At 49.5% G+C, this 27,759-nt stretch overlaps 1 protein-coding gene across 1 annotated transcript in view; it reads left to right on the top strand.

Moving 5' to 3' along the window:
- The window catches only part of ptprt (protein tyrosine phosphatase receptor type T), a 301,390-nt gene that overhangs the window by 125,332 nt on the left and 148,299 nt on the right, over nucleotides 1-27,759 (top strand). The window contains exon 8 of the mRNA XM_064305091.1: nucleotides 22,563-22,859. Coding sequence (XP_064161161.1) covers nucleotides 22,563-22,859 — 297 coding nt within the window. The remainder of the gene's footprint in view (nucleotides 1-22,562; nucleotides 22,860-27,759) is intronic.

Below are 27,759 nucleotides of genomic sequence, written 5' to 3'. Positions count from 1 at the left end.
GTTGTTCAACATAGGTTTCAAAGACGATATTGGTGCAGTCATGGAGAAGGCACGGTTGACTTTCAGGAGAACAGACATATGTTTTGGCCGCCGGACGTCATTCACATGCAGCATTAGGCGCTGCCCGCTCAGGGGATTTTGCCGGGCAAGTGGCCCGGATTGTTATTGCTTTTCTGCTTTTCCCGTTTCTCTCTCCCGCCCCCCCCCCCCCGAGCTCGCTGAGACGCGGCCGCTCTTGCGCTCGTCGAATCGTTTCCGTTTCCGAACGCCGTCGCTATTAGCCGCGGCGCGCGCAATAGCCGCGCTCCCCGCGTTGGTTACTCTCCCGCCCTCATTGCTCCAGGTGCGAGACCCTTTCCCAGCTTAGCGCCCACAGTAGCGCCAGGCCCTGTTAGGAGCCAGACTTCAGATCCCAAATCCATTTTTCCCCCCCGAGCGAGAATGATCTATCGCTCGCAGGCCGCAGCTTGACTCTAAACCAAACAGGATTTATTGTTATTATCTTTCCTCTCCGTTTATAATAAATCTCCCCGCTCTCTCTCCTGTGAGTTAGGTGAGTGAGATGGAAGCGATAATGCGCCGGGTTCTGTGTGCCGACCGGCTCCAATTTCCCCTCCTCCGCTAGCCTCCGCCTTCCTTCCCCCTTCCCTGAGGAAGGCCTCTGTTACCGTCCTGGAAACTCGGGCGAGCACCGAGAGCCAGATATTGCTCTGCGCCACGGAAATCAGAGATGCAACCTTCATTTATACATCTTTTAAAGTTTCATCGCCACTCGCTTATCTTTATTAGTTATCCTTCTGAAGGTAAAATAGCAATAAAATCGCAAGTGCGTTTGTTTACCGCCCCGGGTAACGATTTCTTTTTTTAAATTTTTATTGCGTACGACATTAAGACTACGATGTCAAAAAGGAAAGCGTCTGGTTTATTGTTCGTACGGAAGCGCCATATGCTTCCCCCCCCCCTTCTTTCCATATCTTCTGTACGAACAAAGGATTTTGGCCCGTCTCTTTCTCAGGACTAGCGTGCGGCTGCGCTGGCGCGCTAGCGGTTTTTTCCGCGCGGCCCCCGTCGTCGTCCTGCAGACTGAAGAAGGCCCGTTACGGTGGCCCTGGCGCTCTGCGGGACCGCACGTCGCTGTGATTTATCTCCTTTTAAAACACCTGCACTCTTCAGCTAATTGATTGAATATTTATGAGGCAGAGGCTAATGTATCTCCTGGCTTATCTCCTCGTGAAGCGGGGAGTGAATTATCCTCGCTAGCTTATTAAACCGTATGCAGATGTCATCGGCCTCCTCGGTGCGACTCGGTAATGGAATGCGAGGGACGCGTATCGTCTGACTGACGGCGTCATCCGTCCCTTTCCAAACGCTCAGCTTTACACTCCCACCTTTAGTGGGGGAATTCAAAATGGCTGAAAGGGGACGTGGCAGCGTGTGTTCTCAGCCAACTTGATGCTCAGGGGCTATTGAGGCTATATAGAGATGGGACCCTCCATTTACAGTCAGGACTCACTAGGAAAACATATGGGGAGTTACCTCCCGGAAACACACTAGGAAGGCATAGGCACTACTTTGGCATAGGGCACTGAGAAATCACTGTGAAACTACATACTGGGAAATCACTCTGGGAAAGAACACTGGGATATAATTCTGGGAAAGAACACAAGGAAATCACTTTGGGAAAGAACATTGGGAAATCACTCTGGGAAATAACACTGGGAAATCACTCTGGGAAAGAACACTTGTAAATCACTGTGGGAATAAATTCTGGGGAATCATTCTGGGAAAGAACTCTGGGAGTACACACTTGGAAATTCTGGGAAAGAACACTGGGGAGTCACTCTGGGAAATGACGCTGGGAAATCACTCTCGGGCGGCTCCTTGAGTCCCCAGTGGTGGCAGCTCCTCCTCGTAAATGCGGTCGGTAGCGACGGGCGAGCTGAGGTCACGGGCAGGCTTGGCTCTGGAGCCCATGGATCAGGCCTGCCGATGGGCCTGGTTTAAGACGAGATCAAGGCCCATCTGTGAATGCGGAGGACTAGGGCCAGCGCCGACAGAGCCGAAGACGCAGAGCTCCCGCTCGGAGACAGCCTGGGTCCCAGCGTGACGTCAGAGGCACGCTCGTCAGCCCTGCTCTGGGACGCTCCGTCTCCCCTCCTCCCGTTTGACAGACCTCTCCTTCACAGCAGCCGCGCTTTATCTTCTCCGCGGCGCGAAGCAAACAAAGCCCAGCCACTCCAAAACGTGGCCTCGCTCCTGAAGGTGTTGTTTGGCGCCGGCTAATAGTTTGTTTTTGTCTCCGCTGATGGAACGCTTGTTCTTATCGAGACCGCGGCCAGCCCCTCGCTTGCTTTCCCCCCCCCCCCTCTCTCTCCTGTTATTTGTACTGACAACTTGATACCATGCTTTCCCTGCTGTTTTCTAGCTTAGAACCGTGTTGTTTTGGTGCCCTTTGTCTAAAGAAAAAAAAAAACCCTGTCATGATCCCGAGTGTGGGCATGTGCTTGTTTTTGTGTATGAATACCCCGGGCTTCTAATCCACTTTAAAAGAATGTCCAGGACGATTGCTAAAATAAGGATTTATCGCAGCCTGATTGGGTGTGATGAGTAAAAATGATTGAGTAGAGATTAGGATCGTGATCCTCACTCAGTAAGCACTGCCCCTCCCCAGACAATGCATCTTATTATATTTTCTGTTCTTGTTTTTATATGTGTGAAAGTCATGATGCAGTAATGTTTTTTGACCTTCCTCGATGATTGATTTGTACAAACAAAGATAAATGTTCCCAGTAATACATTTGGCATTATAATGCCTATCTGGGATTTACCAAAGATAAATATATATATATATATGTATATATATATATATATATATTAAAAGAAAACATTAACTAATGTTACCTTTTTAAATTACAAAATTAATCTAAATATTCTAACAATCTAAACAATTCATCAAAATTTATCTCAATAATGAAATTAAATCTGTAAATCTGGCAATCTGACACTTTAACCTCATCCTCATTGATTTATTTCAAATCCAATTTACAGGAGTACAGGGCCACAACAACAGAAATTGTGTCACTGCCCGGACTGCACTGTATACCCCCAAATATTAAATTCTTCCTTTTTAAAGTCCAATAAAATACAATACCTTTCCTTTGAAATTCTTTTTTTTCCTTCCATTTTTAATAATGAAATATGTCCGAGATAAATCTCGCTGGCATCTTTCCAGTTTATTTATAAAGAGACTCGATGCAGACATCGCATCGTGTAATTCATAGATTGCTGAACAGTTGCTTTCTGAGTTACATTTCTTATAAATCAGACATAAAAAATGGATAAATCAATATGGGTCTTTCCCCCAGGGAACAAAACCCGAGGCTTTTAGCCTAAACTCATCTATCTGTTCCTGGAAAAGTGGTCTTTTGTTAAAATGAGTTCTGTTTTCTAAATGATTTTTCATTGTCCTGCATACTTTTTACTCGGAGATGTTCTCAATGATTTGTTGTCATTCCGTAACAGCGTTTTGTAAATTATTGATTCTCTTTGTGGAGGGTTATGTCCACAATACGTGGAGTGATTCATTCATTAATGTGAACATGACGGCAAAAAAAAACGTTTTGCGAATGTAATTACAGCATGGAATCGTACAGTCAACGTCCTCATTCTAGAAAGTCTGTTTCACGTGTTTATTTGAAACGAGAACATGTTGAAAAACAACTAAATCATTTAAAAAAAAAATAGTTTAATGAGATTTTTTAAACGATTTAATGATTTTTTTTCTTATAAAAGAGACATGCACAGTTCTTTTAATACCAATAGCAGTTGTTTCAGATAATACCCACTTGACTTTGTTCGAAGGCATCCAGCTACAAAGCAGAATGTAAGCAAAAAAACCCTAATTAACAATAATAATTCTTATTTAAGCAATGGTATTTTACATTACATATACAGGTTTGGGGCCAGTAATGAATTTTGGAATTTATTCCAATTAAACTGAATTCAGTGACATTCATAGAAGTTCTAATTGTTTATATAACATTAAAGCCTTATTAATTTTGACAAATATACCCCCACCAACTTTCAAAAATATCCACTGCCATCAGTTTAAAAAAAGATGAACGGCTGTGCTTTCACCATTTGGTATTTAAATTTACGCCATTTGTAAAATAAAACTCAGTATGTAAAACCTGCAGATATGGTGAAGAGATTTAGTCGATGTATAACCATACATTAGAATGGGCAAGATGTGTGATCTAAGCGGCTTCGGTCCGGGTGTGATTGTTAGTGCCAGGTGTGGTGGTTCCAGCATCTCAGAAACAGCTGCCCTGGGGTTTCCACACACTGCAATCTCTCTAGGGTGTACAGAGAACGGTGTGATAAACAAACACACCCAGTGAGCAGCAGTTCTGTGGATGAAAACTCATCGTTAATGAGAGAGGTCAGAGGAGAATAGGCAGCTATTAACACAAAGACCACAAATGCCCAAATAACAGTTGGTTACCACAGTGGTGGGCAGCTCTGAAAGCACAATAGATAGAAGTGCATGGGCTACAGCAGCAGAAGACCACAGCGGGCTCCGCTCCTGTCAGCTAAGAACAGGAAGATGAGGCTACAGTGGGTGTGTGATCCCAGAACTGGATGATTGAAGTTTGGGAAAAAAAAGATTGGTCTGATGAATCTTGATTTCTGCTGTGCCATGCAGATGGTTGGGTCAGCATTAGGTGTAATCAGCATGGATCCGTGGAGCCATCCTGCCTTGTGTCAATGGCGCTGGCTGATTTTGGTGATGTATTGGTATGGAGAGAGTTTTCCTGGTACACATTAGGCCCCTTAATACCTACCAGCGCATTGATTAATCCACACCGCGAATAATTCAGGCTGTTTTGGAGGCAAAAGGACTTAATAAAGTGACCACTGTGTGTGCGTGCGTGCCTGTGTGTGTGCACCTGTTCCCTCCCTGGCTGTGGGAAGGAACAGTCACAGATGCTGTCCAAGGTCCTGTAGGTCTCCCTGACTATGGGAGGGGACAGACACAGCTGCTGTCCGAGGTCCTGTAGGCCTCCCTGTCTGTGGGAGAGAGCAGACACTGCTGCTGTCCAAGGTCCTGTAGGCCTTCCTGACTATGGGAGGGAACAGACACAGCTGCTGTCCAAGGTCCTGTAGGTCTCCCTGACTGTGGGGGGAACAGTCACATATGCTGTCCAAGGTCCTGTAGGTCTCCCTGACTATGGGAGGGAACAGACACAGATGCTGTCCAAGGTCCTGTAGGTCTCCCTGTCTGTGGGAGGGGACAGACACTGCTGCTGTCCAAGGTCCTGTAGGTCTCCCCATCTGTGGGAGGGGACAGACACTGTTGCTGTCCGAGGTCCTGTAGGTCTCCCTGACTGTCGGGATAAGAGTCTCAGATGCTGTCCGAGGTCCTGTAGGCCTCCCTGTCTGTGGGAGGGGACAGACACTGCTGCTGTCCAAGGTCCTGTAGGCCTCCCTGTCTGTGGGAGGGAACAGGAACAGCCGCCAAAGAGCAGCCCTCTCTTCTCCTCTCGCTCCTCTCCATGTCGCGATATTCACTGAAACACAATGTGTGGAAAAACGCGCAAAGCCGCCAATCACGCTCTCAGCCCAAATCACTGCCCGTCTGCTGACGTCGTCGGGTTCACGCGTTTGTTCCCGCCTCTAAAGCTTTCGCCGTCCGTCGGCAGGTCCGACCGGGGACGCCGCGATCCGAGGCGTATTTCGCGGCGCCGAGGCGAGGGATGGCGGCGGCGCGGCGGCGCCTGGCGCTCGCCTCTGACAAATAACGCCGTCTTTATTAGAGGAAATGTTTCTCATTTCGGACTCAAACGAGTCGCCTTCGCCTGGGTCCTTTGTTCTGAAACCATCAGAATCCAATTTGCGCTTCATTAGAGGCTTGAATAGTCCGGCAGGCAGACTGTCCTCCTTTCTGGACCTGGCCCCGCAGTGCTAAATGGTCCAATTTCCAGAGAAATCAGGTACATCAATAACGCGCTGTAATGCTGTTCCTTTTAGCTTATTTCCCTCAATGGAAAGAATAGGCCTCAATTAAATCTAATGGAGTGACACCATCTAGAGAAAGTGAACCTGGAATCCATTATTCCTCCCAGTAAATGTTATTTTCATTACACACAAAAAAAAAGGACCTTTTCATGATTCCGGGGGCCTACTTATCGACCTCCTTTTTTCGGGTTGCTGTGGGACATTTCTGAAAATTAGTAATAATATCTTCCGTGATTAACGGTCACTGTGTTTGCGTGAGGAAACTGCGTCGTGTTTATCTTTGTGTCTTCTCTGCGCCATGCCCGGGCGGACCGGGCGAGCGCGTCCGTCAGCGTTTTCTAGCTGTCGCGAAATAGCGTTTTAACCGTTTAGCACGTTGCTCGGAGCTCGAGGTTAATAGTATTGTTGTTCTTGCCCTGTTTTTGCCATCTTTCTTCTTTTGCTACTCCTAGCCCTGTTGCGTGTAGTTTCAGATGAGAAATGTATTTATCAATTAATTAATTAATTTGTTGTTTTGTAACGTTTGCTTGGCTACAACATGCCAACATGCATGCAATGCATCTGCATATCGTCTCGTCTCAACTGTTGGTATTCACGACGTTCTTGGAAAGCTGCGGGTAGAGAGTGTTAATATTGTAAAAAAAAAAAAAATGTTGCTACAAGCAGCAGTTATTTGACACTGGCTTCTGAAACCTTGCTGGGATGTTGTTATTCTTGCTGAATGTGTTGTAATGGTTCTTATCGGTTCCAATGGCGGGATACTTCGGCGAGTACATGCAGCTTCTGTGGCGTGCGAGATGTAAGCCACCAATAAACAGGAGATTTACCTTGAGTGCACAGGGGAACAATTTGCATTTACCGCCGGATTGGATAATAACCCCAGCAAATCACAACAGCGCTTTCCTGGCAAGTGTTCTCGTAACTTCTCATCGCCGCGATTTCAACCTGGATTTCGAATATGATAACGGTAACTAAAAAGGGCGGATTATAAAAAGCCGCACTTTCAGCAGATGTGCACTGTCAACCCCAGTCCGACGCGAATGATTTAAATTCGCAGAGCGTTCCTGTGTTGTATGTGAGGGAGTATCGTCCGCCTGGTTTACGTCTCCTTATAGTGTTTATTAGAATGGCGGGCATCGTAGCTGATGAACAGTGGCGTCTGAAAAGTCACACACCTCTTCGCCTCAGGTAATTTGTGCAGGGGGGGGGGGGGGGGGTGCTTTCATCCCGTCAGCGTCGCGTCGTCGTTGGCGACAGAGCGGTGCGCGAGAATCCCCGAGGAGCTCCCCCCCCTTCCCCCCCCCCCCGGCAGGCCACGCGACGCCTTCGCCATCTCGTCCTGATTTCTGCCGCTGGCGACGGAAGGGTCGGCCCGATCTAAAAGTGCGCGACTCGCTGACGCCTCGGGGGAAGCGCTTGCTCGGGGAGGAAGAAGAAAAAAAAGAAGCGCTACGGCGCGAGCTGAGATGGACGCGCCGCCTGTTGCCGAGCGCCGGACGTACCTCGGGCCCTCTCGCTAACGGCCGCTATTTTCGGCGGGGGGAAACGGAGAGGAGGCCGCGTCTCTGTCTTTATCGACCGCTCCACTCAGCGGTTCCACTCAGCTGACTTCTGCGCTGCCCTCGTTTTAGTCTTAGTTTTATGCCATCCCCACTTCCCCCCCTCACCCCCCAGCCCCAGCCCCAGCCCCCCCCCCCCACAGGCTGTTGTTATTATGCCAGCTCAGCTTTTATCCGTTAACGGTGGAGAGGAAAAACTCGAACCCGAACGCGGTTCGTTAGCCGCTCGCTCGCGCGGCCGGGCCGTCGGCGTGCCGCTCCCGGAGTCCCGCCGCTCGCAGTGTTCCGTTCATCCTGACGAGAGCTCCACCCCCCTCCCGTTTCAGTTTGCTGTCCGCCTCGGCGTGTTTAGAGAGACGCCCTCGTCCCGGGGCGACCCGCGCCGCGTAGACCTGACCCCGTTTCACGCTTTCGTTTGATCCCGGTGAAGTGTTCCGGCTCTGGAGAGATTCGCCGTACGTCGTCCGGGTTGGGGCGGCTAACGCATTGGTGGCGGTTCTGATGGGTTTCCTTCTTCGCCGTAAAAATCCTTTGAGATCGACAAAAGGCACCGTGCAAGCCTGCATGCTGCCCATTGCACCCGCGATTAATATTCATGTGCGTACAGTCAGATATTAACTATATTGCATGGCATAAAGCACCTCGTGCAACGTCCAACAGTGGCTCAGCCTGATTTCAGACTGACCGCTTCCAAGCCCAGCTCACTAATCAAAGTTTAATTAATTTATTTATTTATTGAATCATTTAGACTGTTCCCTCTTTTACACATTTCTCCACAAGTGACGTTCGCGCTCTTGGAGACATGGGGGCACACGTTTTGGTGACGGTCGCCCTTTCGTGTGTAACGGACAGGCACCTTGACCTTTTTTGCGCCTGGGTCATTCTTAAAAGTAAGAAAAATAGATGTGGCTGGACGGAGGGGCGGGGGGGTGGGGGGAATAACAATTTTGTAACCTTTAGAGCATTTAATTAAAACGTCGGCTGTGATTTACGTCGAAGGCGCCTCTCCGGGAGACTCCGGGACGGCGACGGCTCGTCTGAGCGCGTGCGGCTCCTCCCCGGAATAATTTAAAACAGCGTTTCGGTTTCGCCCGAGGCCGAGTCAGCGCTTTTTCGCTCGCCCTCGTCCTGTTTCGAGCGTCGCGTTCGGGTCTCCGGGAGGGGGGGGTGGCTCAGCCTTTTAAACCCGGCGCGCCGCCCGACGGTCACGCGGCGTTCGGAGCCTACGCTGCCTCCCGATTGGCTCAGTCAGGAGCGCCTGGAGCACCGGGCCTGTGTTCCTCTCTGCGTAAGCTTTTTGTTCAGGGATATTTGGTCTAAGTGTTTATCTTTAAAAGATTTTTTTTTTTTTTTTTAAATCTGGGCAAATACTGCATTTGTATTGGTTAAGAGAATTTGTCGATTGCTGGCGATTTAAGACTTGGCTTTGACTGGCTGTCGGGTTGATACCGAGTTATCAGCCTTTGAAGGGTACGAGGTGCTCTGAAATACAGAGCTGGGTCTCGCTCTGTTGTCTGAATATCGTGCTGCTGTGTGTGTGTGTGCGTGTGTGGGTGTGGGTGTGTGTGTGTGTGTGCGTGTGCGTGCTGTCTGTGTCAGTGTGTGTGTTTGTGTGCTGTCAGTGTGTGTGTGTGTTTGTGTCTATGTGTGTGTGTGAGAGTGTGTGCATATATCTCATTATACATACTTCATATATTTGTGGCAACGTCCTTGTCCATGAATAGAAGAAGCAGGTTGCTAGGGGGTGATGGGGGTAAGTGGGTGATATACTGGTAGTGTGGCGGTGATGGAGGAAAGGGGGGCGATATACAGGCAGTGTGGGGGTAATAGCGGTAATGGAGGGTGATAGCGGTTAGTGGGTTATGGTGGTAGCAGCTGGTGTGTGTGACGACTGGCTGACAGCACAGGACTGACACTCACACACACACACAGAGGGGGTTACATATGGAGCAATTAGCACTCCCTCCTGGCACTGACTGCAAATCAATGAGACAGAGTACCGTGGAAGCCACAGACCGGCCTTACATACAAATGCTCAGCGCTGGAGGCCTCTGTGTTACTGTAACACAATCACCCAGGTCACATGGTGCTCAGTACGTCTGAACACAGAGCTGAACGCTGGTACGCAGTGTTCAGTATATCAGAACACAGAGCTGAACACTGATACACTGTGTTTAGTATATCAGAACACAGAGCTGAACACTGATACACAGTGTTCAGTATATCAGAACACAGAGCTGAACACTGATACGCAGTGTTCAGTATATCAGAACACAGAGCTGAACACTGATACACAGTGTTCAGTATATCTGAACACAGAGCTGAACGCTAATACACAGTGTTTAGTATATCTGAACACAGAGCTGAACGCTGATACACAGTGTTTAGTATAGCAGAACACAGAGCTGAACACTGATACACAGTGTCAGCATATCTGAACACAGAGCTGAACGCTGTTACGCAGTGTTCAGTACGTCTGAACACAGAGCTGAACACTGGTACACAGCGTTTAGTGTATCTGAACACCGGTACACAGTGTTTAGTGTATCTGAGCACAGATAAATACTGGACAACGTGTTCATTAAGTCTAGGCTTTCTCTTGAAGGGCTTCCGCATGTTGTTTCCTCACCCTATCGGTAAAGCCACAGCGCATCACATGATCTGACAGCCATTTTCTTTGCTGTTTAAAAGAAGAGCTCTGAATGGGATACAAGACCGAGAAATTACCCCTCAACGCTGCAAATTAAAGTCCCATTAGTCTCAAACCGGGCCCTCGTCCAAGCACAGCTTCACTGAAAAACACAAAGCGGAGTATGTGAGAGGAATCGGATCAGATCTTTCATTCCGCCTTTCTGGTTAGTTACTGGATTTGATACAATGTCTTTGGTCCGAGACCTTTAAGGCTTTGAATAGGGCCGCATTCAATGTAGCACAGTGGGTAAGGAACTGGGCTTGTAACCGAAAGGTCACAGGTTTGATTCCTGGGTAGGACACTGCCGTTGTACCCCTGAGCAAGGTACTTAACCTGCATTGCTTCAGTATACAGTATATCCAGCTGTATTAATGGATACAATGTAAAATGCTATGTAAAAGTTGTGTAAGTCGCTAAATGGCTGTAAGGTAAAAAAATCCCCAAAAACTTCCTGGACTGGAGTTTGGCACCCTCGGGTTAGCGTTTGTATAGTTCAAAGTCCTCCGCGTCGTGAGCGTGGGCCTGCGTAGCGACGGAACCGAGGCCCGAGGAAGACGCGGACGGCCCGTCGTAGCGGATGAGCTTTACGCCCCCCTCCGCCACCTGCGAACAGGAAAGGGCTGAGCGAAGGCGGGTCTTATTCGGTTCCGCAGGGCGGTGCTCCCCACACACGTTTCGCTCGCCTCGGCTCTCTGTGGACGAGACGCGGGGTCGGAGCGATCCACAGAGAGGTGTAAACGACTCGACGCGCGGAGATGGGCAAACGGGCGAAGGGATGCGGCGGGGTAGCCGTGAGGAAGATGAAAAGGGGGGAGAGAAGAGAAGGGAAGGGAAGAGAAGAATGGGTGTTGGATATGCGGAGGTGTGAAAGACACAGAGGCGAACGCTGACCTCTGAACTGTCACACGGGGCGCCTGGCTTTTTTCGCATGCAGGATCACACTCGGGGTCAGATCACACGGAAACAGCTTAACTGAAGGACAAAGGCCTTTGTCTGTTAAAGCATTTAAAATGGGAAGATGTTATCTAATGCCTGGGTTTCCAACAGGGGGCCTGCAACGGCACTCTAGCCACAGAGCTACACACGTAATCACAGTATACTAAACACAGCCTAGCACACAACTACACACAACAATGACACAGCTACACACACAACCACCCTATACTCAACACACCCAAACACACAACTATACACGACAAAGCCACACAGCCAGCCAGACACACACGTGCACACACACACACACGCACAGCTACACCCATCAGAGCAACACAGCTACACTACATCCAACACAGCCAGCCAGACACACACACACACACACACGCACACACACATTCCTGTTCACCACTCAAACAAAGCCTCCCTGCCTAGTTCATGAATTTAACAGCTTGTTTCAAAAAAAAAAAATCTCACAATGCTCCTGAAACCTTTTCCCGTGGATTTGTATTTATTTATTTATTTATTTATTTATTTTTATTTTTTATTTTTATGTATCATGATCCTGGTGGTAAGAACTCATTACCGGGGCGCTGGCGAGCGAGCTGTTTCCCTCCAGTGAGGCTAAGCGGTTGGAATAAGTGCGGGTCTGATTGATTCTGAGGCGAGCGGTGATTGCTTTCTGGGGCTGCGACGCAGCTGAAGGGAGCGTAATAACCACAAGGATCTCTTGATACCGGCCCTCCGGGTGGGGGTGGCGGGGGGGCGTGGGGGGTAAGGGGGGGCGTATGAGTAAGTCTCCCCGCTATCCGTCGGCGGCCGCCCGCGATTACCTCCCCCCCCCACAGTGTTGTTTTTAAGTGGGCTGTGCTGAAACGCGCCGGTGCGCCCAATCGGCGAATCGAGGTCTTTTTTCCCGCCGAAACGATGTCGGGGAAAATGGCCCCCGCGGAATTGGCCCGGGGCCCCTCGCCCGCCGTTCTCCGCGGGTCGGCTCCGGGGCCGAGCGGGTCCTCGTCTTCCGCGGCTGTTTCCGAGTCGTTTCGAAAACGCGCCGCGGCGTTCGCTTCGAGCGCCCGAAAAAAAAAAAAATAGCGGAAACGTTGTTAACCCGGGAAAATCCGTCCGCGTCGTTTCGATCGGAAATTACGGCTGTGATGATTGACATATCTGTGTGATTAATCAACCAGTGCATTCATCAACGTTAAAACAGGCTAATTTTTGTGCATATTAAATGAATATTATTTTCACTGTATGGCAATATTCACCCCAAAAAAATATTGCATATTGAAAATAATCAACTTATAAACATCTGGTATCATTTATAGCAGCCACATAGTACAACATTCCATGTTAAATTGCCTCTTGCAGAGTACATGTGGTGCCAGTTGGACTCATATGTACTTTGTTAGAGTTGAAATGACAATGGAGATTTTACTGTGCAATCTGAGCAATGGCCCAATGGAGTGCAGACCCCTTAAGGCGAATTTCCATGTCTACTGTTTGCATGGTAAATCAGCTTATTTTCATGAAAATGTGGTGCGATAAAGTTTGAACTGTCATGTAGAAGGTAACTAAGCATTCATTCCTAACAGAATAACTGGGAAGAGGAACTTTCTATCGCATTGTGCCACGAATTCTGAGCGATGGATCTGTGCGATTCCACATCGAGCAGCGCCCTGTTGAAATTATTAGAAGATCAAAGCGACGTGTCAGAACTATTACCTTCTGAGTTCCCCACGGTTACTGCGGTTATCTATGCTCACTGGCGCTAAGGCTAAATACCGGTACATGTACTGATAAATAAATGAAAAGTTTTAAAGTTTAAATTATTCTTTTCAGCTCGACTGGAAAGGTTCGCAGCGCTGCTTTGCTCACGTTTTGACGTTTAGCAGAAGCTCGTATCCAGAGTGACTTACGCAGATCACCTTCTTTTACGTGCGGCCCGTTTATACAGCTGGGTATCTTACGGAAGCGATCCTGACGTTAAACACCTTGCTCAAGGGAAGAACAAAAGACTAAAGACTCATCTCTTCAGGCTGCACCTCTCCCCACCCCTCCCTAGCCTATAGTTTAGCTCAATGTACCTAGTTAGGGTAATATGATTACGTTAGTTTGGCAGGATTGTTTTTGCCTGATTAGGCAAATGTGATTCCAGTGCTAGTTTGTACTTAGTAGGATTGTTGTTTGCTGAACAGGTTACTCTACAGGGTTGGAGTCCTGATCTGTGGTCACTTCTGGCACTTCTGTGTTTCTTTTGCACCTCTGCACTTTGAACTAATGCACTTGTAGTACGTCGCTCTGGACAAGAGCGTCTGCTAAATGCCTATAATGTAATGTAATGTAATGTAACAAGCAGAGCCCCGTCTGGAAAAAAGTCAGATTTGAAGCACATTGCAAACTGATCTGGGGCGAATGGCAGTGCGCGTAGCACGTTGCGCATGAGTACGGCTAGCGCTCTTTCCAAGCAGCTTTGTTTAGTTCAGTCCTACGCCCTTCAGATCTGAGGTCAAGGCGGAGGAGGCTAGCAGATGTAGCCAAAAAGGGCGGCGGAATATCTGGCGTTAAAATGGAATCGATTTTTTGGTCTGCGGAAAAGCGTGAACGACAAACGGTTTTCCCCAAATCTGATGTACTGGTTGTGTCCAAAGCGGTGGCCTCCAGATTCTGGATTGATATTCTAATGAAGACGAAATGCTTTAAAAGAAGCACGCTCGTAAAAAAAAAAGCCAGTTTTGGTGTGGTTCGTGTTGATTTGGTGAGCTCTGATTGGCTTACGTCTGAGGAGTCAAACTACACTCACTTCTAAACGTTTAAACGTGTGGGCAAGATGCGCCCCGCGTGAAATCCTGTTTTTGCAACTTTTTTGTGCTGTTTGTGTGACTAATGTTGGTATTCATTATCAAATTTGAAGATACACTTCGGGGTAAATGTTACACATTTGACTGCCAGTTCGGATGCGATAGCCTCTATATTAGATGCAGCTTTTTTTTTTTGTTGAAAATGAATACATGCTACCTGGCGTGTGAAAAGCCCGAAATTGTAACAGATTTATATTTATCGCTCTGTGGATATTAAACGGCGGCTAACGGGCTCGTTCGTTAATATCGGCGGATCGATGCGCGTCTGGCGGTAAATATTTGGCGGGAACCGAATGGATGCGGTTTTTGCAGGTGAGGCCAGACAGGTGAGCGTGTGAGCGCCGGTATCGATTCGAGCTGCTGGGGATAATTAGGGCCGGCCGTCCTGCCGGGGTCCGCCCCTCTGGCCTGCCTCTCTAATTGCGCCGCTGCGTTTGAGGGGGTGACCCGCGGCTGGTGGGACCCGCGCTGGGGAGGCTACAGGGGGTCTCGGCTCCAGCAGCTCGGCTGGCTGCCTATGTGCAGCCGACGCGTGTTGAGGGTGGCGTGTGTGTGAGTGGGAGTGTGGGAGTGTGTGTGTGTGTGTGGGAGTGTGTGTGTGTGTGGGAGTGTGGGAGTGTTGTGTGATGGAGTGCTGTTGTGTGTGTGTGTGGAGTGGGAGTGTGTGGAGGTGTGTGTGAGTGTGTGTGGGGAGTGTGAGTGTGTGTGGGTGTGTGTGTGTGTGTGTGTGTGTGGGAGTGGGGGTGTGGTGTAGTGGTGGTGTGTGTGTGTTGTGTGTGTGTGCATGAGTGCTGTTGTGTGTGTGTGTGTGGTGCGGAGTGCATGTTGTGTGTATGCGCGTAGTGCTGTGATGTGTGTGTGTGTGTGCGTTGTGTTGTGTGTGTGTGTGCTGCGTGTTGTGTGTGTGTGTGTGTGTGTTGTGGTAGCGTATGCATGTGTGTGTGTGCTGTTGTGTGTGTGTGCGCGTATATGCTTGTGTGTGTGTGTGTGTGTGCTGGTGTGTGTGTGTGTGTGGTGTTGTGTGGTGCGTAGTGCTGTGTGTGTGTGTGTGTGGAGTGATGGTGATGTGTGTGTGTGTGTGTGTGAGTGCACATGAGTGCATGTTTGTGTGTGTGTGTGCGTATATGTCTGTATGTGTGTGTGTGTGCGTGCGCGTGTCTGCTTGTGTGTGTGCATGTGTGTGTGTGAGTGCGCATGAGTGCATGTGTGTGTGTGCGTGTGCGTGTCTGCTTGTGTGTGTGCGTGTGTGTGTTTGTATTTCTCTGTATTTTGGCTGAAGAATGCTGCTCATTAATCCCGGTGAGAGAGAGGATGCGGAGCGAGAGGGGCTTCCAAAGGTCACCCAGCTTCTCCCGGCTCCTGAGCTGATTGAGGAAACCATTCTTTATTTATTTCCTTGTTTCCTCCGGTCTGTTGCATCAGCAGGTGAGGCTCCGAAAGGGCACATACAAATGCCTAATTCCACAAACAAATCATCTTTATCCTGGCGAGCGAGGCTTTTTTTCCGTCGGTGTTTGCGTCGGTGGGAAGTCTACGCGAGCCGAGCCGACGGTGTGAAGCTCGGCCTTTCCCCCAGTAACTGTGGAGAGGGCCGTCCAAACCTTTTTACGGAAGCCACGTAAGGGTGGTCTGGGAGAGGCGGGGCCATGCGTTAATTGGCTGGTCTGGGAGAGGCGGGGCCACGCGTTAATTGGCTGGTCTGGGAGAGGCGGGGCCACACGTTAATTGGCTGGTCTGGGAGAGGCGGGGCCACGCGTTAATTGGCTGGTCTGGGAGAGGCGGGGCCACGCGTTAACTGGCTGGCCTTAAGGTGGTCGTTCTGGAACATTCCGGTGTCTTTTGGGCCCTGTAACCCGCTGTGTTTGTGGCTCGCGCTGTGCCTGGCTTCTCTGAGTAACAGCGGGTGTCGAGAGCGTATGGATGGCCGAGCTCTCCTGGATCCATCGCGGATCAATAGCGGTTATTCGAGCTCGCCTGAGCTGACCTCCGCTGTCCGTTTCTGAAGAGCGCAGGCGAGCGAACGCTCCCCTGCTCCGGAGCGGCCATGCCAGTGGACAGCAGGGTGAGGGGTTGGCAGCCAATAGGAAGCCTGTTTACTGTCAGACTCCTGTGAGATGTATTGAGCTTAATGGAAGTGATTGGCAGTGGATGGACAGCAGAGGGAGGGGTTGGCAGCCAATAGGAAGCCTGTTTACTGTCAGGCTCCTGTGAGCTGCATTGAGCTTAATGGAAGTGATTGGCAGTGGATGGACAGCAGGGTGAGGAGGTGGCAGCCAATAGGAAACCTGGTTACTGTCAGGCTCCTGTGAGCTGTATTGAGCTTAATGGAAGTGATTGGCAGTGCACAGCAGGGTGAGGAGTTGGCAGCCAATAGGAAACCTGTTTACTGTCAGGCTCCTGTGAGATGTATTGAGCTTAATGGAAGTGATTGGCAGTGGATGGACAGCAGAGGGAGGGGTTGGCAGCCAATAGGAAGCCTGGTTACTGTCAGGCTCCTGTGACAGCAGGGGGAGGGGTCGGGAGACTGCCACCCAATGGGGACGGGGACAAATTAAGATTTTCTTTTGAGGGAGGGGAAGCGGAGGCGAGCGGACGCCGCTCGGACACAATCGTCGCTCTTCGGACGGCCCCGCCTCCCGCGCCGCTTCCTCCGCCGCCACTTCAGGCGAAAACGCCTGACGAACGTCGCCGTGGCGATAATCGCGGAAGCGCGCGGTCAGAAACAGGGAAAGATTGCATTTTCGACTGTCGCCGCATAAAATAACAGGGGGAAAAAAAAATGCAATCAAACATCCGGACGTTTTGTACGCTCGTGATTTATGCGGGCCCGACTGCGTTCCATCATCGCTGCCGCCGCCGCCGCCGCCGTTCGTTTGCGAAGCGGGGCGCTCTCCTGGCCGCGGGGGGTAGTCGTTTCGTTTAAAGTGGCTCGTTACTGCCTCCGCAGTTAGCCTTGGCCCGGTTTGATTCTTTGCAGGGCTGGGGTGGGGGCTGGAGGTGGGGTGGTGGGCGTCGCTGGGGGAGGCGAGGGGGCTAACTTCGTTTTTTCGCGTGTGTAAGTGCTCTCGTTACCGGCTGTTAAACTGCCCTTTCCACACTGACTCCGCCCACCGCTGGCCTCCCCTCCGTTTCCACGCTTCCTGCCCGTGCCCTGATCATGTTTGTATGTGAGTGTCTGTGTGTGTGTGTGTGTGTGTGTGTGTGTATGTGAGTGTGAGTGTGTGTGTGTGTGTGTGTGTGTGAGTGTGAGTGTGTGTGCATGCGTGCGTTCATGCATGTGTGTGTGTGTGTGTGTGTGTGTGCGCGTATGTGTGAGTGTGCATGCTTGTGCGTGTCTGCCTGCACGTGTGTGTGTTTGTGTATGTGCACGCGTGTATGCGTACGTGCGCGTGTGTATGTTTGTGTGCGTGCGCGCGTGTGTATACGTGTTCATGCAAAGTGGACAGACAGTATGTCAAATTCTGTCATTGCTATGTATCTGCGTATACTGTATGCAATATTTGTTTCTCGCCATTTTTTATACGGTTTACTCCTCTGCACCACCTACACAGCAGCCCACACCTCCGGCATGTTAACTGTGCTTTATGGATTCATTTTATTAAAGAGTAGCGCTTTTATTTTGACATTTTTTTTTGTCCGTCTCTGATTGGGTAGAGCCTCAGGTGAGGCTCTGTCCCTCCGCCCGGAACGCTCGACCGGGTCGTGAGCGTGCGGCGTGCGGTGCGGTTTCGGTGACCGCGGAAACGCAGACGCCGGCCCACGGGGTCCCGGCTTCCTGTCGCGCCGCTCCCGGTGTAATCGGGGTCCCCGTTTCCCCCGGCGATCGCGGTAATTGGGCTCCAGCTGCAGGTAGTTAACCTCCGGGCAAAGATCCGCTTGTTTCAATTTAGCGTCCCTTTAAGCCCCCTTTTTCTCCGCGAATTCGGGGAGAGCTGGAATCGTGGCGGCGCAATTGAGAGCTCAGGCGCCGGTATTGCCGGATGGGGGTGTGGGGGTGTGGGGGGAGTGGGGGGTGATGGGCGGAACGAAGCTCAGCCGCGGCGCTGGGGGAGGCCCGCGGCGCAGCCGACCAATTACACACCTCCGCGCTCCGAGCGCACCTGCGCCCGCAGTAAACAAAGACGCCTCCCCTCCCTCCCCTCTCAGACGCTATCTCTGAACCCGGGGGCGGGGTTTTTGTTTTTTTTTTTTTTCCCGTTCTATCCCCGCGCCGACACCGGGGTGTGCGGTCCGGTCCCCGGGGGGCGGGGCCTCGTACACACAACCTCTTGTGTCTTACGAACAGAGGAAAAATAACTAACATATCCGGTTTTGAATCACACCAGCCAAGGGAAAACACGCAGTGCCTTCCCCTCCAGCTACAAACCCTCATTGGTCTAGCTGCGAGGTGTTTACAGGGGCTTAATCACAGCGACGGTAACGGCCCCGAAATGAAGGATCCTGGGACAGGGGGTGGGGGTTGAGGGGGGGGGGGGGGGGGGGTTGGGGTGAGCAGCAGAGAGAAAATAAAGCCACAACATCTGTTGTAATTAATGCTAATTCATTAGCGCCTGGCGCATGGCCGTGCGGGGGCGTGGCACGCTCTCTTTGGCAAGCCTTCCGATATTAAGCGGGAGGTCATTTTTGGACCAATGAGGGAGCAGGGGGCCGGGCTGGGCCGGGGCGGTGCTGGGCTGGGGCGGGGGGGAAAGGAGAAGGGTTCTGTTAGTCTAGGCGTTTGGGTTTTTAACGGAGCGGCAGTGTTGAATCACAGCGAGCGAGGTTGTGCGTACGAGGCCCCGCCCCCCCGGGGACCGGACCATGATGAATGGGCCGGATGAATTCAGTCACACCTCTGTCCCCGTTTCTGGGGCAGAAGGCAGAACTCCCCAGCACCCCCCAACCCCCCGCCCCCCCCCCCTCCCCCTTCGTGCGCTTTAAACAAAAGTAGAAGTTACCGTGTCCTTCCCAGCTCTCTCTCTGGGGAGGAGGGCTGGCTGACAGCCAGTGACATTGACTTCTCCTACTTTTATGTTTTTGTCTCTTTTTTTCCCTCCCTCCCTGGAAATGGCTCTCTTTTAAAGTGGGCGTGTGGCTGCTCTGTGGTGGGGCCTGCTCCTGTGTGTGTGGAGATGGGCACAGTCTGTGTGTGTAGAGTAGAGTGTGTGTGTGTGTGTGTGTGTGTGGAGGAGAGCCTGTGCATGCAGATTAGAGTGTTTGTTTGGAGAGGAGAGGAGGAGTGTGTGTTTGGAGAGTAGCACGTGAGTTTTGGGAAGAGAGTGTGTGTTTGGGGATGAGTGTGTGTTTGTTTATTTGTGTGTGTTTGGTGTTTAGTGTGTTTCTTGATGATTATGTGTGGTGATTAGTGTGTTTGCCGCTGAGCATGTGTCGTGATTAGTGTGTTTCTTGATGAGTATGTGTGGTGATTAGTGTGTTTGTTGATAAGCATGTTTGGTGATTAGTGTTTGTTGATTAGTGTGTTTGTTGATGAGCATGTTTGGTGATTAGTGTTTGGTGATTAGTGTGTTTGTTGATGAGCATGTTTGGTGATTAGTGTTTGGTGATTAGTGTGTTTGTTGATGAGCATGTTTGGTGATTAGTGTTTGGTGATTAGTGTGTTTGTTGATGAGCATGTTTGGTGATTAGTGTGTTTGTTGATGAGCATGTTTGGTGATTAGTGTTTGGTGATTAGTGTGTTTGTTGATGAGCATGTTTGGTGATTAGTGTGTTTGTTGATGAGCATGTTTGGTGATTAGTGTGTCTCAGTGGTGATTGTGGCAGAGGGAGGGTGTAGCAAAGGGTAATATTGATTTCTGTTCTGCTTGCTTGTTGGTGGGGGTCCCAGGTGTGTGGGATTAATGATCAGGCTCCTGGACCATCCATCGAGTGGTGCAGTCATGGGGCCCCCTTACACCCCCCATCTCCGAAATCACACTCCTCAGGGCGGACCCACGAGTGTGACTGCGGACCCACGAGTGTGACACCGCAGGCCTCTCCCACCAACCGCCCCGCCTCCTGATTCCTGCTTGGCAGGAAAAAAGGGGGCGTTACTTATCCCAAAAACACCGAGGATGAGGACAGGCAGAAGAGCCCGGCGCTGACTCGGAGACTGAAATAAAGACGCCTCTGGCCTCCGGCCTCTTGCCTCCCGCAGATGTCCCCGTGTTTTTCTGCTGATTCCGAGAGTTCTGCTCCGGAGGATTACACAAACACAGATTAGCGATCGCCTTAGAAACCGCTTTCCAAAACGAGACCAGATTAGCTGCAGATTAATTTTAAGCACGCTCATTTAAACCTGAGGGGGGGTGGGGGGGGGACTTTAGCGGCTGCTCTTACTTGGCGAGAGCGCGGTTGTTCCGCTGTCATGTCCTACAGAATGTCCTAGCGCAAAAGGGGGCCACATGTTTTTAGCTAACGGTGGCGCGCGCGGGGAGCCGACGTGCGATGTTATTTCATACTCAGTCCGCATCGGCCGGAGACCGTCATCCGACGGCGCATAGGCGGCCCTGCGGCGCGTTAGTGCTCCTGGCGGCGCTCTCCTTCTCTCAGCCGCCGCTCTCCTCGTACGGCCCCGCTCGCCCAAACGCTCTGTTTTCTTAAAGATATGGAGAAAAGCCATTTTCGCCTTCGTTTCCCTCCAGACACAGCGCGGCTCACGCGTCCAGGACGCTCGCTCGTCCGTTTGTTTATCCGTGGGATTCAAACCCCACTTTAGCGCGGCCCCGTTAGCATCGTCTATCGTTAAATTGAAAAAAAGAAAAGTCCTCCATAGCCGTTCGAGAGCTGGCGTGATTCTTGTGTGTTTTTGAGGTTGGTTCACACCACTGACTCATCCTTTGGTGTTTTTATTACTCTAGTAGCGCAAGAGGACTACATTATGGTGGCTTCTGGGACCATCGCTTACATTTCACTTGAATTTAGACACTGAACTTAAGATAATGTAAGATGCAGGGCATGCAGTTGACACCAGTTGCCTGCTATCAGTGTCTTCCGCAATTAGAACAGCTTCAAATGTCAAGTATTTCATTCAAATAGTCACCGTTTTTGACCTTCTATATTTCAAGTTTCAATTTACCACTGGTTTTTGCCCGATAAGGTACACGACGCTGTCTTCAAACTTGGCACGTATCAGGTCACAAACAGTGTAAAATCAATGTATCTTTAAACAATGTTTCGGTTGATTTTCAGTGCTTTGAACAGTGTGTATAGCTTGTAGAGGCTAGGCTAAGTCTAAGACAAGGATTAATCTGTAATAAGGCATGTAGTTCTTAGAAATAGCCCTTTCTCTGTTTCTTATGAAACAACCCTGGTGCAATATCTGTGTTGCACTGTGACACAAAGCCAAGGTATTGCAAAAGAGAAAGAGCTGAATCACCCGAAATTGTCAAAAAGAGAGAGAAAAGAAAGACATTTTTGAAGTCTTGCTCGGTCTTTCCTGGACAGGAGTGTACGTTTGTTTTTGGAGACCTGAAACGGGGCAGCCGGACGAGATGACACATTGATTCCTTTTTATCTTACCCAAACAGCAGCCGCTCCGATTGATAGCGCCCCCTGTACGGTGCGCAGTAATCCCCAGCTCTTCCTGAACACCCCAGCGTTAAGTGTGAGCGCACGCTTACGCCTCCGATTACTGCCAAGCCCCCCCCCCCCCCCCCCCCCGGGGTTTCCATGGTGTCCGGTGGCTGGGACGCGTGCACCGTCACGCAGTACTGTGCCGTGAGGCGTCCAGCGTCGATTGACGGACGTGTGAGCGGGCTTGCCGATTTTCAGGTTGCCGGGGGCTATTAAATATGTGGTCCGGCGTGTGCTAGTTTTCTTTCTAAGATAAATGCATCCTCGGAAAAAAAAGGAAATTGCGGTGTTTATTTATATATATATATATATATCCTCGGCCAAGTGCCACTCAGTCAGAAGTGAATTGTGTCTAAATTACAGGCAGAAGCATCTCCAGAACAGCACCCACTGGGTAATGGAGATAAACTAACTCATTTTGGGAGGCTGAGATTACGCCGCGGTGTTAAGGAAGCTCATTGGCGGAGGGCTAATGGGCATTTCCGACCTTCCGTGCTACAGGAGAACGTTCCGGGCTGAGAGAGTCCGTCGCCAGGATCTTTGCAAATGCGCCGTAGCGACAGGCCGGGAGGAATAAGAGGCTTCTGCTTTTCCTCTCTGGGATCTGACGAGACTGGAGCTGTTCCTCAAAAACAACTGCGTTGCTGTTATTGTTTCTCAAGTGCCTCATATCCTGATATGAAAATACAACACGCCCCGATACGATGGACACAGTGCAACACATACAGTAACCTGACATGGGGGATCACGCTGCAAAGCGTCACGACACAACTGCACGTCACGATACAACTGCACGTCAAGACACAACTGCACGTCGCAATACAACTGTGCGTATACAATGCATGCAACAATGCGTCGATACACGCGTCACGTATCCCTCACGATACAACTGCATCGGTCATGATGCTATACGGGATTCATGATGCGGTCTTTCTCCCCCCTTCCCAGACCCGGTCCACGGGCCCCAGAACGTGAAGGTGGCGGACGTGCGGGCGCGCCAGCTCACCCTGCAGTGGGAGACCTTCGGCTACGCCGTCACCCGCTGCCACAGCTACAACCTGACGGTGCAGTACCAGTACGTCTTCAACCAGCAGGAGTTTGCCGCCGAGGAGCTGATCCCCACCTCCTCGCACTACTGCCTGCGCGGCCTCCGCCCCTTCGTCACCGTGCGCCTCCGCCTGGTGCTGGCCAACCCCGAGGGCCGCAAGGAGAGCGAGGAGATCGTCAAGCAGACGGAGGAGGACGGTGAGCTGCGCCCCCCTGCTCCCCAAAACAATTCTCAAAGTCACTCAGAAAGTCCAAGAACACATTTAAAGAAATGGAATTATAAATCTTAGTGGCAAATGTTTGACCTCTATCTTCTATAATTATAACATAAATGATAATGTAAATGATCCGTAATTTAGCACATTTTATGGGTAATTATAACCTTCCTCCAATGTAGTTTGGCTGAAAGAAAAACCATTGGGGTGGCACTGACAGATCCTGCAGTCGTGACGACTTTCATAGCATCTTCATTTCCATTCCTTGTATCTGAGCGAGGCATCTTCATTTGTTTGTGCCTTAGGGTTAACAACGCTCACGTTGTTAACCCTAAGCATTACACGTTATTCCTCACGCTCGGCACTTGTCAGATGCTCCCTGTCCTCAGGTCACAGCGAGCCATGCCTTCCACAGCAGCTGTAGGGAAGTTGATTGCAGACATCTGCTCATGACAATGCTGTGTTCTTCAAGCGAGGTCAGAGCCCAGACACTGAGGAGAGAGAGAGAGAGCGGGAGAGAGAGTGGGAGAGAGGGAGGGAGAGAGAGAGAGAGGGGGAGAGAGAGAGAGAGAGAGAGAGAGAGAGAGAGAGAGAGAGAGGGAGAGAGAGAGGGAGAAAGAGAGAGAAAGAGAGCAGGAAAGAGATGGAGTGGGAGAGAGAGAAAGAGAAAATGGTCCACTGTGGACTCTTTTTCACCTCAAACTATTTCCACTTTTGGGGTGGAATGGTGGTGCAGTGAGTAGTGCTGGGCACACTCCTGCCACCCCCCCCCCCACCCCCCCTTTGACCTCGACCAGAATCAAGCGGCTCGGAAAATACATCAATGGATGCATTCACAATTATCACTAAAAGCCTTCACTGCTTCCACTGAATTCGGCCGTCCGTCAAAACTAATTGAATTCGATATTCGGCAAAAAGACAAATCTGTGTGTGTCCACGCTTAATCTGTGCCGTTTCACCATCTTTTAGCTGAAGCTGTTAAAAGTTCAGATCCTTTTCGCTGCGCGTTACAGTTCCACCGCGGGACTTCTGATCTCTATGTGCAGGAGAGCACAGCGACTCGAGAACTGCTAAGTGCCTTTACTTCCCCATCTTTAATCTCAAAGCCTGTAGTTTTATGATAGCAAGCAGCTTGCGCTGTTTTTTTTCCCCCCAAAACTGCTGTAATTGGCATTCTGCAGTAATTATTATTATTTTCTAAAGATGCATTCAATGGATATACTTTCCGTTTCGAGTGTTCCTTTTATTTACAAACAGGAAATAAATAAATATGTCGCATCCTCCCAGATTAATGGGTGTTTTAATTAGAAATTAAATGGTTCTGAGTCACATTCGGGAAGCCTTCAAAAAAACAAAAAAAACAAAACAGGTGCTTAATTGGAATTTAGAATTTGTGGTTATGTGTCTCGCCCGTTTCTGTTAGTCAGTTTCCTTAGGGCACAAAGCGAGCACTTTGAACGTCATCAGTGCCGCCGCGGTCTTTGTTTGAGCCCCCCCCACCCCCCGGGAGAGAAATCGCGCGTGGGGAGCTGTGTGGAATAACGGACAGCTTGCGATCGGAACCGGAAGGTTGCAGGTTTGACCGAGGCTGCCGTCGTACCCTCGAGCATTTCTTCAGCAGGTGTCTGGCTTTGTAAAAAAAATGCTAACGCCGCACGCGGCGCTCTGGGCGAGAGCTGTCTGTTAAATGGCAGTAATGTAAAGGACGTGGTTCGTTCACAACGTGGGGCTGTTCTCTACCCGCTGTGCCCGCTGTGCCCGTGGGCGACGGGCGTGGGTTTGCCCGGGGGGCTTCGAACTGCGGCCCTGGCCCGCCGCTCAGCGCCACACGGGGTACAGTTAGCCCGCTGCGCTAAAAACCGAGGCTTCCGGTGGGTGATGATGTCATTCAGGTGTGACGTTATGTTACATTCCATTCATATAGCACATGCTCTTCTCAAGAGGGACTCACAGTGTAAGACAGTGCACGCACACGCACACACACACGCACATACTCACTCACTCACTCACTCACTCACTCACTCACTCACTCACTCACCTGATGTATATGAGTCACAGTGCCAGGCCTAGCTAACAGTGCTCCCGCACCAGTGAGAGTCAGTGCACCCTCGCTAATGCGCTAACGCAGCCGTACACAGTTGGGCGTGTCTGTGGGCCAGTCCATGGGCCCGGCTACAGAGAGAGCCTTTCACCTCAAGGGTGTGACAAGCTGTGGGAAATGGCCCCTTGGTGTTGGAGCCCTGCTATTGGTCGGTTTCAGATGTCTGCCTGCTCTTCTTTTAATACGACAGCCTTGAGTTAATCTGTACACTGGCAGGACCTCCACTGGATGCCCTCGGATGTCCCAGAATGCGCATTAGCAATGCATCTTAGCTGTCCTTGCTTGTCACTTGTTGACAACCAGCTGGGACGTTTCCACGTATTGATTCTAAGCAGGCATTTATTTTTGCGTGTTGCAACGGTGTAAATCAAAATGACCTATCAATGATTAGAATGGCTCTGTCAGTACTTGAAGATAATTGTATTTACCAAGAATTGTAACTAATTTTTTCATGTTTTTATTTTTTAGCCTAGACACTTTTATGGAGAAATATAAATGTGCAGTGCATATTCATACTGTTTTTATCCAATTTGCTCCATTTTCTTTGTATAATTATCTATGGCTATTTTTGGTAATTAATTACTCATATTAATCCTAACTAGCTATCTTTATCAGTGGATTACATATCTAGCCAGGGTCAAAAGGATGTCAAAGATATCGCACAAGCAAACAATCACATCTAAAAGGGAATAAGTAGTATCTTCAATCACATTTAAAACATGCTCTGTAAGTCCACAAAAGAAAAAAAGAAAATAAAACAAGGCAGAAAAGGAGAAAACATTTACGCAATCCCAAGTCCACTCATGAAACACGTTGTACACGATCACCGTTCTGCTGTACTGACGAGCTGTACTTTAAGCCCTGCCAGCATTTGTATGCAAAGTCTCATTTGGATTTCTCCCTTGGGCTCTCTGAAACATATCAGATTCATTTACGATTAATTTTTTTTTTCTCCCCTGCATCATTTTAATGCCGAGCAGTAAAGGAAGTCAGAAGAGTGTCTGCCGTCTCCGTTTTAAGCGGCACATTATGCCTGTTGAATGCCGGCTGAATCGCTGCTCCCCGGTGAACTGTGTGCGCAGCTGGCGGATGAGCGGCCATCTTGGGTGTATAGCCTGCATCACCTGCCACTCCACTAAACTATTACTGGGGAGAAGTGACTCTGCATCTAAACAGGGGCTTTGGAGTTATAAATACACACACACACACAGGCACAGACACACACACACACACACACACACACACACATACACACACACACACACACACACAGGCACAGACACACACATGCACGCACACAGACATACAGGTACACTCACACACACACAGGCACATACACACACACACAGACACACAAACACATAGCTGACTACACACCCTAGCATTTGCGCTAGGATTTATTTATTTTTGCAAATATGTTGGAAAGGACTTCGGTTTGTGAGCCAAATGAAAAAAAAAAAAGATCTCAAAGATGAAAGATACGAACATACATATGCTTATTCACTACGAGATGAATAAGGTAAAAAAAAAGGCGATTAGCCTCAGTGTGCATTCAGTGGTGTGTGTAAAAGAAGCCGTAATGCATCATCAGCTGTTTAGTGAAACTTACTTTTCTTCTGAATATAAAGGAATCATGTTTTACTGAATAAAGATGAAAAAAATCCCGTAGCCTAAAAAACACAATTTTTCACTGTTCACCACGGCAAATCGGCTTATTTGGATATTAGATAAATGCATTATTTGGGTTTAGCCTGCCATGCAGAAGAGTGCATTTAACGACAGAACAATTTGCTGATCACATCAAGCTCATCGTTAGGCCTATTCACCTATTCTAGTTCACCGAGTTTTGACACAGTGAAAATGGCTTATTTACAGACACAGTTACAGTAGTGCTTTGATAGATGAGCACCAGCTTATTTAGGCTACAGTGTGTGCTATTATTTGCACCCATACGTCAGGGCGTGGAAGTGGGCAGCTGCTGACTTGTAATGACTGTCTTGTATGTCTTAGTGCATTTTGAGATTAGCATTAGCCGCATAGCCTCCTCCTGCAGCGGCTTCTCATTGGGGTTCTGACCCGATAGAAATCGCTGCTTGGTGCCTAGCTGAGCCTGCCAGCCTGCTGGAGGGGGATCTGGGGTGAGAACAGTGATAAGCTGCTGTGCCTTTGAGGCAAAATAAGCTAAATGCGTGTTTGAGACAGTACGAGCCATGACTTTGGCTCTAGCCTATAAATGTTTATTTATAATTTTCTTTCTTTATTTATTTATTTATTTAGCGCCAGCCAGAATGTCTGGAAAGCTTTGATCATTTCTACCAGCCAAAAACCAGCAGTTGCTGGCTAAGCTCTGGCACGTACACAGACAGCCACACACAAACGCGCACACACACACACACATTCCTGTAAATATGTGAAATAATAATAATAATAATAATAATATGCTTTTTTACATGACCTTTCATGCTTTATAGCTCAAAGACTTTGCTCCAAAGGAACATTGGGCAGTGAACGCAAACAAACAATATTGTACTTTTAAAGAAAACACGCACCTTGAGAACACAACGCTTAACATTCCGGTATCGCAGCAGACACCGTGGGCGGCCGCAGACTCTCAGAGAGGGAGACTCTCGGAGAACTCGCAGATTAACGGAAAAAAAGCACGAATTAATTGGACCCGGTTAAAACAAATGAAAAAGACTCCTTATAATTTAAAAGCCACTCTGCAAACACGAGATTTTAAGAGGGATTTAAATGAAGGCGCTGATTAAGCTTCTTTAGCCAG

The sequence above is a fragment of the Anguilla rostrata genome, chromosome 13 (assembly GCF_018555375.3).
Source record: "Anguilla rostrata isolate EN2019 chromosome 13, ASM1855537v3, whole genome shotgun sequence".
In the NCBI taxonomy this organism is placed as follows: Eukaryota; Metazoa; Chordata; class Actinopteri; order Anguilliformes; family Anguillidae; genus Anguilla; species Anguilla rostrata.
The sequence above is the reverse complement of the archived record's forward strand: the minus strand, read 5'-3'. Positions and strand labels throughout refer to the sequence as shown.